This window comes from Bos indicus, chromosome 17 (assembly GCF_029378745.1).
Source record: "Bos indicus isolate NIAB-ARS_2022 breed Sahiwal x Tharparkar chromosome 17, NIAB-ARS_B.indTharparkar_mat_pri_1.0, whole genome shotgun sequence".
Classification (NCBI taxonomy): Eukaryota; Metazoa; Chordata; class Mammalia; order Artiodactyla; family Bovidae; genus Bos; species Bos indicus.
This window is the reverse complement of record NC_091776.1, coordinates 1,969,877-1,984,932: the sequence shown is the minus strand read 5'-3', so window position 1 is coordinate 1,984,932 and position 15,056 is coordinate 1,969,877. Positions and strand designations below refer to the sequence as shown.

Genomic DNA, 15,056 nt, shown 5'->3' with positions numbered 1-15,056 from the left:
TGGCATCACCGACTCGATGGACTTGAGTTTGAGTAAACTCCAGGAGTTGGTGATGGACAGGAAGGCCTGATGTGTTGCAATTCATGGGGTCACAAAGAGTCAGACATGAGTGAGCAACTTAACTGAACTGAACTGAACTAATAATTATGTACTTATATTACCTTTGTAATCTCTGTAGTGTTTTAAGTAATAAAAAGCTTTATGTCCAAAATTTCAGTCCTTTTAAATAAAGTTTTATAAAAAAATATGATTATTTCAGGGGCTTCCCCAGTGGCTTAGTGGTAAAGAGTCCCCCTGCAATTCAGGAGCCAAGGAGATATGGGTTCGATCCCTGGGTTGGAAAGATCACCTGGAGAAGGGCTTCCTGCCTGGAGACTCCTGTGGACAGAGGAGGTGGGCTACAGTCCATAGGGTTGCAAAGAGTTGACCATGACTGAAGTAATTTAGTTGCTTCATGCACACACGATTATTTCATCTTATCATTGTTGTTCAGTTGCTAAGTCATGTACGACGCCTTGTGACCCCATGGGCTGCAGCACACCAGGCTCATCTGTGCTTCACTATCTCCCCGAGTTTGATAAAATTCATGGTCATTGAGTCAGTGATGCTCTCTAGTCGTCTCATCCTCTGATGTCCCCTTCTGCTTTTGCCTTCAGTCTTTCCCAGGGTCTTTTCCAGTGAGTCAGCACTTCAAACCAGGTGGCCAAAGTATTGGAGCTTCAGCTTCAGCATTGGTCCTTCCCATGAATTTTTGAAAATTGAGTTTTAAGCCAGCTTTTTCACTCTCCTCTCTGAATCTTCATCAGGAGTCACTTTAGTTCCTCTTCACTTTCTGGTATTAGAGTGGCATTATCTGTAGATCTGAGGTTATTGATATTTCTCCCAGCAATTCTCATTTCCATCTTGTGGTCCATCCAGTCCAGCATTCTGCATGATGTACTCTGAATATAAGTTAAATAAGCAGGGTGACAATGTATAGCCTTGACACCTTCCTTTCCCAACTTGGAACCAGTCAGTTGTTCCATGTCCAGTTCTGTTGCTTCCAGACCTGCACATGGGTTTCTCAGGATAGGTAAGGTGGTCTGGTACTTCAATCTCTTTAAGAATTTTCCACAATATGTTGTGATCTATACAGTCAAAGGCTTTAGAGTAGTCAATGAATCAGATAGTTTTCTGGAACTCCCTTGCTTTCTCTATGATCCAATGAATGTTGGCAATTTTACTGCTGGTTCCTCTGCCTCTTCAAAAACCCTGCTTGTACATCTGGATAGTCTCAGTTCATATACTGATGAAGCCTAGGTTGAAAGATTTTGAGCATAACCTTCCTAGCATGTAAAATTAGCACAACTGTATGGTAGTTTGAGCATTCTTTGGCACTGCCTTTCTTTAGGATTGGAATGAAAACTATTTCCAATCCTATGGCCACTGCTGAATTTTCCAAATTTGTTGACATATTTTGTGCAGCACTTTAAGAGAATCATCTTTTAGGATTCAAAATAGCTCACCTGGAATTTCATCACCCCCACTAGCTTTGTTCCTAGTAATGCTTTCTAAAGCCCACTTGACTTCACACTCCAGGATGTCTGGTTCTAGTTGAGTGACCACTGGTTATACGGGTCATTAGGACCTTTCTTGTATAGTTCTCACTGCATTCTTGCCACCTCTTAATTTGTTCTCCTTCTGTTAGGTATTTACCATTTCTATCCTTTATGACCCCTATCCTTGCATGAAATGTTCCTTTTCTATTTCCAGTTTTCTTGAATAGATCTCTAGTCTTTCCATTCTTTTGTTTTCCTCTATTTCTTTGCATTGTTTATTTAAGAAGTTCTTCTTATCTCCCCTTGCTATTTTCTGGAACTCTGAATTCAGTTATGCATATCTTTTTCTTTTGCCATTGCCTTTTGCTTCTCTTCTTTCCTCAATTATTTGTAAACACTTCTCAGAGAACCACTTTGACTTCTTGGATTTTTCTTTGGGATGGTTTTGATCACTGGCTCCTGCACATGCTATAAATGTCCATCGATAGTTCTTCAGGCACTCTGTCTACCAGATCTAATCCTTTGATCTATTCATCACCTCCACTGTATAATCATAAAGGATTTGATTTAGGTCATACGTCAATGGCCTACTGCTTTTCCCTATTTTCTTCAATTTAAGCCTGAATTTTGCAGTAAGGAGCTGGTGATCTGAGCCACAGTCAGTTCCAGGTCTTATTTGTAGCCCTTTAGCCCACAAATAAAACTAATACAATATTTCCTATCATTATGAAATGAAACTTGGACTCAGTAAATATCACCCAATAAAATACATGTTGAATGATTCACTTTTAATGCATCATATGAAATTATGCTACTAAACATCAGACATTAAACACATCTCCTAAAATAATTCTTAAAACATCATTTAGGAAGAGTTTAGTTCACTCGTCAACATTATACAACTACATGTAATACATATGTTTCAAAATAACCAAATAACATGAAATTTTAACATAAAAAGAATTCAGAGAAATCTCCAGTTAAATGTTACATAACATTCTTTATTTCTGGTAGCCAGTGTATCCAGGATGCAGGATAATTGATAGTATCTTTGCTTTGCATAGAATGGAGGCATGTGGGTTTAAATATTTTTTAATACAGCATTATTGAAAGCAGAGTCAAAATTAAATTCAGGACAGTGAGTTTCTTTGCACTAGTTTATTCTTGGGAATGATTTTGAGAAATATCAATTTCTCCTATTTTGTAAAATTCTTTTTCTCTACTGTATCTTAGCCCATGATTCAGCATTTTAAAAACTACAGTATTTCCCCACATTTTCCATGAGAATGTAGGTGCACAAACAGCTCTGATCTGAGGTTATGGAGAAGGCTGTGGAAGAGCAAGGACACATCTGAGAGTATAAAAATCAATGACATTAATAATGGCAGATTATCAAAACTGTAGAATGGTGGACAATCTACAGCTGGGAAACCTGATACCTGAGTTGTAATTCTAGATTTCTTATGGTCCTTTGTGTGAGAACAGGCAAGTGCAAGGCTTTGGAAATCAGTTTCTTTAACTTAGAAATAAGAATTTGGACCAGGTTTATTAAAATCTCTTTCAGATGCATAGTTGTATCACTCTATGGTACCAAACTTTGGACATGTAACTAACAGCTACTGCTTTGGCAACAGTGAAAAACATCAGTTTCAACACTATTTAAAACAGTAAATGAACTACTCACATTTTCAAAATGTGGTGCAATACAAATCATTGGAATACTGCTATCCCCGAACAATTCTTACTTTCTTTTTCTTTATAATTTTATTTATGTATTTGTTTTTGGCTGTGCTGGGTCTTCATTGCCTCACGGACCTTTCTCTGTCCATACCTGCAGCGAGTGAGGCTGCTCTCTTTAGCTGTGTTGTCTGGGCTTCTCACTGAAGTGGCCTCTCCTGTTGCGGAGCACAGGTTTTAGGTTGCACAGATGTCCACAGTTGCAGTATATGGGCTCAGCAGTTGCGGCTCCAGGGCCCTAGAACACAGGCTCAGGAGTTGTTGGGCACAGGTTTTGTTATTCCGAGGCTTGTGGGATCTTCCTGGAATGTGGATCAAACCTGTGTATGCTCCTCTGGCAGGCAGATTCTTTACCACTGAGCCACCAGTGAAGCCCTAGTTCTTATTTTCTTACATTAAGAAAATTTTAACCTCTTCCTGATCTAACATGCCATATCATTTCTTTTTATTTATGTAACACTAATTTTCTTGGTTATTATGAACTTTGATTCTGAATAAAATGGTGGCGCTAGTGGTAAAGAACCTGCCTGCCAATGAAGGAGACATAGGAAACTTGGATTCGACTCCCTGGATCAGGAAGATCCCCTGGAGAAGGAAATGGCAACCCATTCCAGTATTCTTGCTTGGAGAATCCCATGGGCAGAGGAGCCTGGTGGGCTACAGTCATAGGGTCACAAAGAGTCAGACACAACTGAAGTGACTTAGCACAGTTTCCTTGGTTATTATGAAACTTCAGTTCTGAATAAAATTTTATCTTTTACTATCATTAAAATTTCTAGGGAAATTGTTATCAGTAATGTTTTAAAATATTCATTAAATTGCTCTTTACTTGAAAGTGTCAGCATTTTTCAAGTACTCAATACAGTTTACAAAAGTAGAAGTTTAATCTGAAAATCTGTAGGGTTTTAGTGTTTTTAATTTGAATTAATATTCCCTCATATTCCCAGGTGGTGCAGTGGTAAAGAATCCACCTGCCAAGGCAGAAGAAACAGGAGACAGCCAGTTCAGTCTCTGGGTGAGGAAGATTTCCTGGAAGAGAAGGAAATGGCAACCCACTCCAGTATTCTTGCCTGGAAAATACCACGGACAGAGGAGTCTGCCAGGCTCCTGGGGTTGCAAAGAGTTGGACATGATTGAGCACACACGTATTTTAAGAAAAACTTAATAAATGTTAATGATATTGATATCTGATCATTTTAAAAGAAATACACGGAAATCATATGCCTTAAAAAGATAAACATCTTCCAGAGAATATTATCAGGCTTGATTTGTCTCTTCGGACCTCAAAAAGTAAATTCACTCAGCTCTCAGAACTAAGGTTTATTTCTGCTACAGGAGAAGAGGTTATTTCATTCTGTTAGACCATTCAATCAGTACAGCTTGCTGTAAACAGGAAATAATATTTTATTTAGCATAGTAAGATGAAAATTCTATTTGAGAGAAATGACTTGTTGGGTCTTTGACAACACCTCAGTTTCCCTTTTCATTTACCTCACAAGAATGCTATGGAATTACTATTTAGATTTCTTTTTAGAAGTCCCAAATGCAGGTCATCTCTATATTTTCTTTTGAGTGCTACAACTAGGCTGTCCAGGGAAGCAGAGATTTATTCTTGTACATCAGTCATGTGCAATGTTAACTTACCATTATCAGCCCCATCCATGTTAATCTTGTCACAAACATGAGATGGGGAAACACACGGCTCAGCATAAGAAGTAAATGAAAACAATGAACACTTACTTATTAAGCCTTTCCTTATGCTTTGTTAATTAACTATAATGTGATAACTATTAATTCACTAAGCATGATAAATTAGAAGAAAATGGTCAGGATGCTGAAGAAAATATTTCATGTGAAATCTATCACACACATAGTGAAGATCTCAGCCATAAAAGTAGATGTACTTTTTTCTATTTTTCTTTACCTCCATGGAATTTGCAAATATCTTTTAAGCTCTAAATAGCTAATTCAATACAATACATACTTAATCTATTCTGTTTTATTTATGATTTATTTTTTAAAATCTGTAGCACTGATGTGATCTTACAGAGATATGCATGACATTTTTCCTACTTTGCACATCCACTGAAGCAAGCAGGCTAATCCTCAGAGTGTGAAACCTCCTGAATAACTGTCTCAAAGTCTAAGTTTCTTAATCGACTGGGTATTCTGACATTCAGTTAATAGACATGGGCATTTGAACTAACTCAAATATTATAAATTCCTTTTTTACATTTTTGATTGATTTCTATCTCAGTACTTTTATCTGCAAAATGAAGATAATAACATATACTCTGAATAGCTGTTGTAAAGACAAAAAAATAATACTTGTAAAGATCTAGTAGAGAGTATACAACAGATGCTTAATAAACAGTAATTTTACTCTCATCTACTACTGCATTGCCTCACTGGTTAAAGCAGTGTTTCAACTCAGAGCATACACTTGGTCTGTGATAAACTAGATGACAAGTATGAGTACGATTAATGAGGACATGCAGAGATCAAATAAATACATACTTTGGACATTTTCTACAAATTATCTTTTCATAATTTCTTCTAAATTTAAGTTATATGATTCTAGATTAGCTAAGAGGACAAAAATTGTCTATCATTTTTATGGCCTTAGTCTAGAAAATAACAGTTATAATGACCCTGGACTCTTGTGAAATTTCCATAACTAACGTATACCACTACTATGAAATGGACATCTTTTGATATCAATGAAATGATAAAGTGAGATAAAATTTAGGAGATATAGTTTAGAGGTCTACTCATAAAGTGCCTATGATTGTCATTTTAGCAGGAACAGATAAAGTACACTCATATTAAAACATAAGGTAACATTCTTAAATAAAATTCCTTGATGATTTGAATGATTCTACTGTAACTACTGCCTCAGCTGACCAAAATTCTAAGTTGTACAGTGTAAATGCAACTACTTTGAGCTAAAGGCTAGTTTTAGAAGAAATAGTATATGTACACCGCGGTAATCATTCATTTTAAAACGTGAATCTAGATGTGCAGTCAATCATTCAGAAATTTAATTATTTCTATGATTAAGGTACTAGATGATTTTCTTTTGATATTGGGGAATAAACACACTTAAATAACATGCACAGGTTAGTGCAAGTCATCATGGATCATCAGACTGTAAGAATTATCAGGACATGATAAAGGGTTATATATTTCAATGGTTAAAAGCAATCTGATTATTAGCTCTTCATTTTTGGCAATTTACCAGATGGCACAGTAGTAATCTGCCTGCCAATGCAGGAGACACAAGAGACGTGGGTTTGATTCCTGGGTCAGGAAGATCCCCTAGAGAAGGAAATGACAACCCACTTCAGTACTCTTGCCTGGAAAATCCCATGGACAGAGGAACCTGGCGGGATACAGCCCATGGGGTTGAAAAAGGTCAGTCAGATGCAACTGAGACGCAAGCACACACACACATCTAGAGATAAAAATACCTTCATTGCTTTCACTGAGTAAACTCCAAAGCATCTTTTTCATTGTCAGCAGAAATGATCAGCATTAATTAAAACAGACTCTTCTAACAATAAATAACTGAATGAATAGCTTTAAAGTTAGTTTGGCTAAAATAGTTGAACTGATAAATAACTAAATAAGGCAAGAATCAGTTCAGTTCAGTTCAGTCACTCAGTCAGAGTCTCTGACTCTTTGCCACCCCCATGGACTGCAGCACGCCAGGCCTGTTTGTCTATCACCAACTCCCGGAGTTTACTCAAACTCATGTCCATTGAGTTGGTGATGCCATCCAACCATCTCATCCTCTGTGGTCCCCTTCTCCTCCTGCCTTCAATCTTTCCAAGAATCCAGGTCTTTTCAAATGAGTCAGTTTTTTGCATCAGGTGGCCAAAGTATTGGAGTTTCAGCTTCAGCATCAGTCATTCCAATGAATATTCAGGACTGATTTCCTTTAGGATGGACTGGGTGGATCTCCTTGCTGTCCAAGAGACTCTCAAGAGTCTTTTCCAATACCACAGTTCAAACGCAATTCTTTGGTGCTCAGCTTTCTTTATAGTCTGACTCTCACATCCATACATGACTACTGGAAAAACCATAACTTAGACTAGCCAGACCTTTGTTGACAAAGTAATGTCACTACTTTTTAATATGCTGTCTAGGTTGGTCATAGCTGTCTAGGTTGGTCATAGCTTTTCTTCCAAGGAGCAAGTGTCTTTTACTTTCATGGCTGCAGTCACCATCTGCAGTGATTTTGGAGCCCCCCAAAATAAAGCCTGTCACTGTTTCCATCGTTTCCCCATCTATTTGCCATGAAGTGATGGGGCCAGATGCCATGATCTTAGTTTTCAGAATTATCAAAACACTTTTGAGAACACAGTTCTACTTGGAGGGCTCCATGGAGGAAGTGTCTCATTTTCAAGAAAGGGATGGTGTTTCTTTTGTTTTCGTTCAATTCTTTCCTTCCTTTCTTTTTTTTCCTAAAGAGAAAAGAAAAAACTATAAATTTATATACAAATATGACCATTATTTTAAAATCAAGTTGCTTGCTCAAGAACAAAATAATCATTATAAGGTATTTAAATGTCATTTGTTAGCTTTGTTAAGTCATGTCTGATTCTTTTCAACCCCATGTACTGCAGCATGCCAGGTTTCCCTGTCCTTCAGTATCTTCTGGAGTTTGCTCAAACTCATGTCCATTGAGTTGGTGATGCTATCTAACCATCTCATCCTATGCAGCCCTCTTCTTTCCTTGCCCTCAATCTTTCCCAGCGTCAGGGTCTTTTCCAATGAATTGGCTCTTTGAATCAGGTAGTCAAAGTACTGGAGCTTCAGTTTCAGCATCAATCCTTCTAATAAATATTCAGGGATGATTTCCTTTAGGATTTGATCTTCTTGCTGTTCAAGGGACTCTGAAAAGTCTTCTCTGGCACCACGATTTGAAAGCATCAATTGCTCAGTGTTCAGTCTTTTTTATGGTCCAACTCTCACATCCATACATGACTACTGGAAAAATCATAGCTTTGACTATTTGGACCTTGGTTGGCAAAGTGATGTCTCTGTTTTTTAATATGCTGTCTAGGTTTGCCACGGAGAAGGCAATGGCACCCCACTCCAGTACTCTTGCCTGGAAAATCCCATGGGTGGAGGAGCCTGGTAGGCTGCAGTCCAGGGGGTCGCTAAGAGTCAGACACGATGGAGGGACTTCACTTTCACTTTTCACTTTCATGCATTGGAGAAGAAAATGGCAACCCACTCCAGTGTTCTTGCCTGGAGAATCCCAGGGATGGGGGAGCCTAGTGGGATGCTGTCTATGGGGTCACACAGAGTTGGACATGACTGAAGTGACTTAGCTTAGCTTAGCCATAGATTTTCTTCCAAGGAGAAAGCATCTTTTAATTTCATGGTTGCAGTCACTATCCAGTGACTTTGAAGTCCATGAAAACAAAGTCTGTTACTGGTTCCACTTTCTCCCCATCTATTTGCCATGAAGTGATGGGACCAGAATGACATGATTTTAGTTTTTTGAATGTTGAGTTTTAAGCCAGCCTTTTCACTCTCCTCTTTCACCCTCATCAAGAGACTCTTTAGTTCCTCTTTGCTTTCTGCCATTAGAGTGGTATCATCTGCATATCTAAGGTTGTTGATGTTTCTCCCAGTAATCTTGATTCCAGCTTGTGAGTCATCAGCCTGGCATTTTGCATGATGTCCTCTGCATAGAAGTACAATAGGTGGGTGACAATATATAGCCTTGATGTACTCCATTCCCAATTTTGAGTCCGTTGTTCCATGTCTGGTTCTAACTGTTGCTTTTTGATCTACATACAGATTTCTCAGGAGACAGGTAAGGTGGTCTGGTATTCCCATCCCTTGAAGAATTTTCCACAGTTTGTAGTGATCCACACAGTCAAAGGATTTAGCAGAGTCAATGAAACAGAAATAAATGTTTTTCTCAGTTCAGTTTAGTTGCTCATTCATGTCTGACTTTTTGCAACCCCATGCCAGGCTTCCCTTTCCATCACCAACTTCTGGAGCTTGCCCAAATTCATGTCCATCCAGTCAGTGATACCATCCAACCATCTCATCCTCTGTCATCCCCTTCTCCTCCTGCCTTCCATCTTTCTCAGAGTGAAGGTCGTTTCCAATGAGTCAGAACTTCACATCAGGTGGCCAAAGTACTGGAGCTTCAGCTTAAGCATCTGTCCTTCCAATGACTATTCAGGACTGATTTCCTTTAGGATTGACTGATTTGATTTCCTTGCAGTCCAAGGGACTCTCAAGAGTTTTCTCCAACACAGTTCAAAAGCATTAATTTTTTTGGCACTCAGCTTTCTTTATAGTCCAACTCACATCCATACATGACTACTGGAAAAACCATAGCTTTGACTATACAGACCTTTATCTGCAAAATAATGTCTCTGCTTTTTAATATGCTGTCTATATTGGTCATAGCTTTTCTTCCAAGGAACAAGCATCTTTTAATTTCATGGCTGCAGTCACCATCTGCAGTGATTTTGGAGACCAAGAAAATAAAGTTTCTCACTGTTTCCGTTGTTTCCCCATGTATTTGCCATGAAGTGATGGGACAAGATGCCATGATCTTAGTTTCTTGAATGTTGAACTTTAAGCCAACTTTTGCACTCTCCTCTTTCACTTTCATCAGCACACTGTTTAGTTCTTCGTTTTTAGCCATAAGGGTGGTATCATCTGCATATCATGTATTTCTGGAAATCCCTTAATTGGTTAGACAGCAATAGCAGCTAGGGAATGTTGCTGATTTATAAGTATACTATCAACAGGTATTAGCACACCACTTAATTTTTTTAAATATTAAAAGTGATAATATTTTAAAAGAATTATGTAAAATAGGAAGAAAAAGACCTGTAATTCCATAATTCAAAGAGAATAATTGTCAGAAGTTAGTGATGACTTTTGGAAAACAGAGTCTCAGAAATAAATTACTAGATGCAAAGGTTGAGTATGTGATGGCAGCAGAAGATACTTCAGTGTTTACAGATATTTGAATATTGAGGCTCATATTTCTTTGCTTATTATTGAGCTTGAGCATCTTTTCACTTGTTTAGTCTTCTTGTGAATTTTTTGTGCAATTATTTGCTCATCTAACTGCATGGGTATCAGTGTTTACAATTTTTAGCAATTTTCATATTTTCGTGTAATGCATATTATCCTTGTAGCATTTTATCTATATTATTTTTAGTCCTTAATTTTTTTAAAAAAATTAATATTTCAACCATAGACAACTTTAAAGAGTAATACAGTTAAAATCTGTACACTCACTACCTGCCTTTTGAAATAAAACATGATCAATACTTGTGCAGCCCTTGTATCCTTTCTCTCACTGCACTTGTTTTTTCTCTACCCTCCAGACCTAACCATTACTCTGAATGTAGTGCTATAGTTGCAGTACATCTCTTAATACCTTTATCACGCATGCATTCATCCCAAATAACAAGTTTTTGGCAGATTTTTAAAATTTATGCAAAAAGGTGTTACTGTTGGAGTCTCAAGAGTCTTCTCCAGCAACACAATTTGAAAGCATCAATTTTAAATCAATGCTAAATGGCATCATGCTATATATTCTTTGGCAACTGTCTTCTTTATCATTTTATCTCTAAGATAAATCTATATAGAGTCATAGTTCTAATTCAGTGAGGCACAGAATCCTAGTATATCAACATATCACAATTTACAACACACGTATTTTGGTCTTGAAGACATGATGTCCTAATGTTTTCTTCCCACACAAAGACAATGCTGCTGTAAACGTCTGATTCCTTGTGCTTGAAAGTCAAGAATCTCCATATACATGCCTAGGAAAGAAAATGCCAGTTTGTAGGGTATGAATATGTACGGATTTGCTGGATGACAACGATTTATTTTCCAAAGTGGTAGAAAATTATCGTCCAACAACCTATCAATCAGCAGTCAATTCAGTTGCTCATTCGTGTCCAACTCTTTGAAACCCCATGAACTGCAGCACGCCAGGCCTCTCTGTCCATCAGCAACATCAGGAGCCCACCCAAACTGATGTCCACTGAGTTGGTGATGCCATCTAACCATCTCATCCTCTGGGTTCCCCTTCTCCTCCTGCCTTCAATCTTTCCCAACGTCAGGATCTTTTCAAGAGTCAGCTCTGTGCATAAGGTGGCCAAAATAGTGGAGTTTTAGCTTCAACATCAGTCCTTCCAATGAACACCAAGGACTGATTTCTGTTAGGATGGACTGGTTGGATCTCCTTGCAGTCCAAGGGACTCACAAGAGTCTTCTCTAACACCACAGTTCAAAAGCATCAATTCTTTGGCACTCAGCTTTCTTTATAGTCCAACTCTCACAACCATACATGACTACTGGAAAAACCATAGCCTTGACTAGATGGACCTTTGTGGACAAAGTAATGTCTCTGCTTTTTATATGCTGTCTAGGTTGCCCATAACTTTCCTTCCAAGGAGTAAGCATCTTTTAATTTCATGGCTGCAATCACCATCTGCAGTGATTTAGGAGCCCAGAAAAATAAAGTCTGACACTGTTTCCACTGTTTCCCCATCTATTTCCCATGAAGTGATGGGACCAGATGCCATGATCTTCGTTTTCTGAATGTTGAGCTTTAAGCCAATTTTTTCACTCTCCTCATTCACTTTCATCAAGAGGCTTTTTAGTTCCTCTTCAGTTTCTGCCATAAGGGTGGTGTCACCTGCATATCTGAGGTTATTGATATTTCTCCTGGCAATCTTGATTCCAGCTTGTGCTTCCTCCAGGCAAGCGTTTCTCATGATGTACTCTGCAAAGAAGTTAAATAAGCAGGGTGACAGTATACAGCTTTGATGTACTCCTTTTCCTATTTAGAACCAGTCTGTTGTTCCATGTCCAGTTCTAACCGTTGCTTCTTGACCTGCATAAAGTTTTCTCAAGAGGCAGGTCAGGTGGTCTGGTATTCCCATCTCTTTCAAAATTTTCCATAGTTTATTGTGGCCACACAGTCAAAGGCTTTGGCATAGTCAATAAAACAGAAATAGATGTTTCTTTGGAACTCTCTTGTTTTTTCGATGATCCAGCAAATGTTGGCAATTTGATTTCTGGTTCCTCTGCCTTTTCTAAAACCAGCTTGGACATCTGGAAGTTCATGATTCATGTATTGCTGAAGTCTGCCCTGGAGAATTTTGAGCATTATTTTACTAGTGTGTGAGATGAGTGCAATTATGCAGTAGTTTGAGCATTCTTTGGCATTGCCTTTCTTCAGGATTGGAATGAAAACTGACCTTTTTCCAGTCCTGTGGTCACTGCTGAGTTTTCCAAATTTGCTGACACACTGAGTGCAGCACTTTCACAGCATCATCTTTTAAGGTCTGAAATAGCTCAACTGGAATTCCATCACCTACACTAGCTTTGTTCATAGTGATACTTCCTAAGGCCCAATTGACTTCAAATTCCAGGATGACTGGCTCTAGGTGATCACACCGTTGAGATTATCTGGGTTATGAAGATCTTTTTTGTACAGTTTTTCTGTGTATTCTTGCCACCTCTTAATATGTTCTGCTTCTGTTAGGTCCATACCATTTCTGTCCTTTATTGAGCCCATCTTTGCATGAAACGTTCCCTTGGTATCTCTAATTTTCTTGAAGAGATCTCTAGTCTTTCCCATTCTGTTGTTTTTCCTCTATTTCTTTGCATTGATCGCTGAGGAAGGCTTTCTTATATCTCCTTGCTATTCTTTGGAACTCTGCATTCAGATGCTTATATCTTTCCTTTTCTCCTTTGCTTTTCACTTCTCTTCTTTTCACAGCTATTTGTAAGGCCTCCTCAGACAGCCATTTTGGTTTTTGCATTTCTTTTTCTTGGGGATAATCTTGATCCCTGTTTCCTGTACAATGTCCCGAACCTCCGTCCATAGTTCATCAGGCAGTGTGTCTATCAGATCTATTCCCTTAAATCTATTTCTCACTTCCACTGTATAACCATAAGGGATTTGATTTAGGCCATACCTGAATGGTCCAGTGGTTTTCCCCATTTTCTTCAATTTAAGTCTGAATTTGGTGTTCATGATCTGAGCCATAGTCAGCTCCCGGCCAGAGCTTTTTTTTTTTTTTTGCTGACTGTATAGAGCTTCTCCATCTTTGCCTGCAAAGAATATAATTAATCTGATTTTGGTGTTGATCATCTGCTGATTTCCATATGTAGTCTTCTCTTGTGTTGTTGGAAGAGGGTGTTTGCTCTGACCAGTGCATTCTCTTGGCAAAACTCTATTAGTTTTTGCCATGCTTCATTCTGTACTCCAAGGCCAAATTTGTCTGTTACTCCAGGTGTTTCTTGACTTCCTACTTTTGGATTCCAGTCCCCTATAGTGAAAAGGACATCTTTTTTGGGTGTTAGTTCTAAAAGGTCTTGTAGGTATTCATAGAACCATTCAACTTCAGCTTCTTCAGCATTACTGGTCGAGGCATAGACTTGGATTACCACGATACTGAACGGTTTGCCTTGGAAATGAGCAGAGATCATTCTGTCGTTTTTGAGATTGCATCCAAGTACTGCATTTCAGACTCTTTTGTTGACTATGATGGCTACTCCATTTCTTCTCAGGGATTTTTGCCCACAGTAGTAGATATAGGGTCATCTGAGTTAAATTCACCCATTCCAGTGCATTTTAGTTTGCTGATTCCTAGAATGTTGACGTTCACTCTTGCCATCTCCTGTTTGACCACTTCCAATTTGCCTTGAATCATGGACCTAACATTCCAGGTTCCTATGCAATATTGCTCTTTACAGCATTGGACCTTGCTTCTATCACCAGTCACATCCATAACTGGGTATTGTTTTTACTTTGGCTCCATTCCTTCATTCTTTCTGGGAGATATTTCTCCACTGATCTCCAGTAGCATATTGGGCACCTACTGACCTGGGGAGTTCATCTTTCAGTGTCCTTTCTTTTTGTCTTCTCATACTATTCATGGGGTTTTCAAGGCAAGAATATTGAAGTGGTTTGCCATTCCCTTCTCCAGTGGACCACATTCTGTCAGACCTCTCCACCATGACCCATCCATCTTGGGTGGCCCCACATGGCATGGCTTAGTTTCACTGAGTTAGATAAGCTGTGGTCAGTGTGATCAGATTGGCTAGTTGTCTGTGATTGTGCTTTCAGTCTGTCTGCCCTCTGATGCCCTCTGTCAACGCCTACCATCTTACTTGGGTTTCTCTTACCTTGGACATGGGGTATCTCTTCACGGCTGTTCCAGCAAAGCACAGCCACTGCCCCTGATGTATACTTACTTTTTATTTTGTATTATTATGTATCGTATTGTTTGGAATTTTACTGTTGTTTTTTAATCATTAAGTCGTGTCCAACTCCTTGCAAACCTCATGGACTGCAGCCTGCCATGCTACATGTCCATGGGACTTCTCAGGCAAGAATAAAGGACTGTTTTGCTATTTCCTTCTCCAGGGGATCTTGCCAACCCAGAGATTGAACGCGCATTCTCTGAACTGTAGGCAGATTCATTACCGCTGAGCCACTGAGGAAGCCAGCTTAATGCTTGAGTCTTTTGAAGTATGTATTATAATAAAGAATTGTTTGAAGTGACTTTATGTCCAAATGTCATGAATAATGCCAATTGTTACTGTCTCACATCCATTAATTTGTGTTACTTTATTATATAGTACATCCTTACAGGTAACAGGTTCTGAGGAGTCCATGGTCTATTATTCTCCTTGTTGCTGCTGTTGTTCAGTTGTTTAGTCATTTCTGATTCTTTGCGACCCCATGGACTGCAGCACGCCAGGCTT

At 38.7% G+C, this 15,056-nt stretch overlaps 1 protein-coding gene across 2 annotated transcripts in view; it reads right to left on the bottom strand.

Annotated features, from left to right (window-relative positions):
• Window positions 1-2,518: 2,518 nt before the first annotated feature.
• MAP9 (microtubule associated protein 9) overlaps window positions 2,519-15,056 on the bottom strand; it is a 50,239-nt gene continuing 37,701 nt past the window's right edge. For both annotated transcript variants that reach the window (XM_070768948.1, XM_019978080.2), the window contains exon 14: window positions 2,519-7,741. In XM_070768948.1, the coding sequence (XP_070625049.1) occupies window positions 7,619-7,741 (123 nt within the window). In that variant the 3' untranslated portion in view covers window positions 2,519-7,618. The remainder of the gene's footprint in view (window positions 7,742-15,056) is intronic.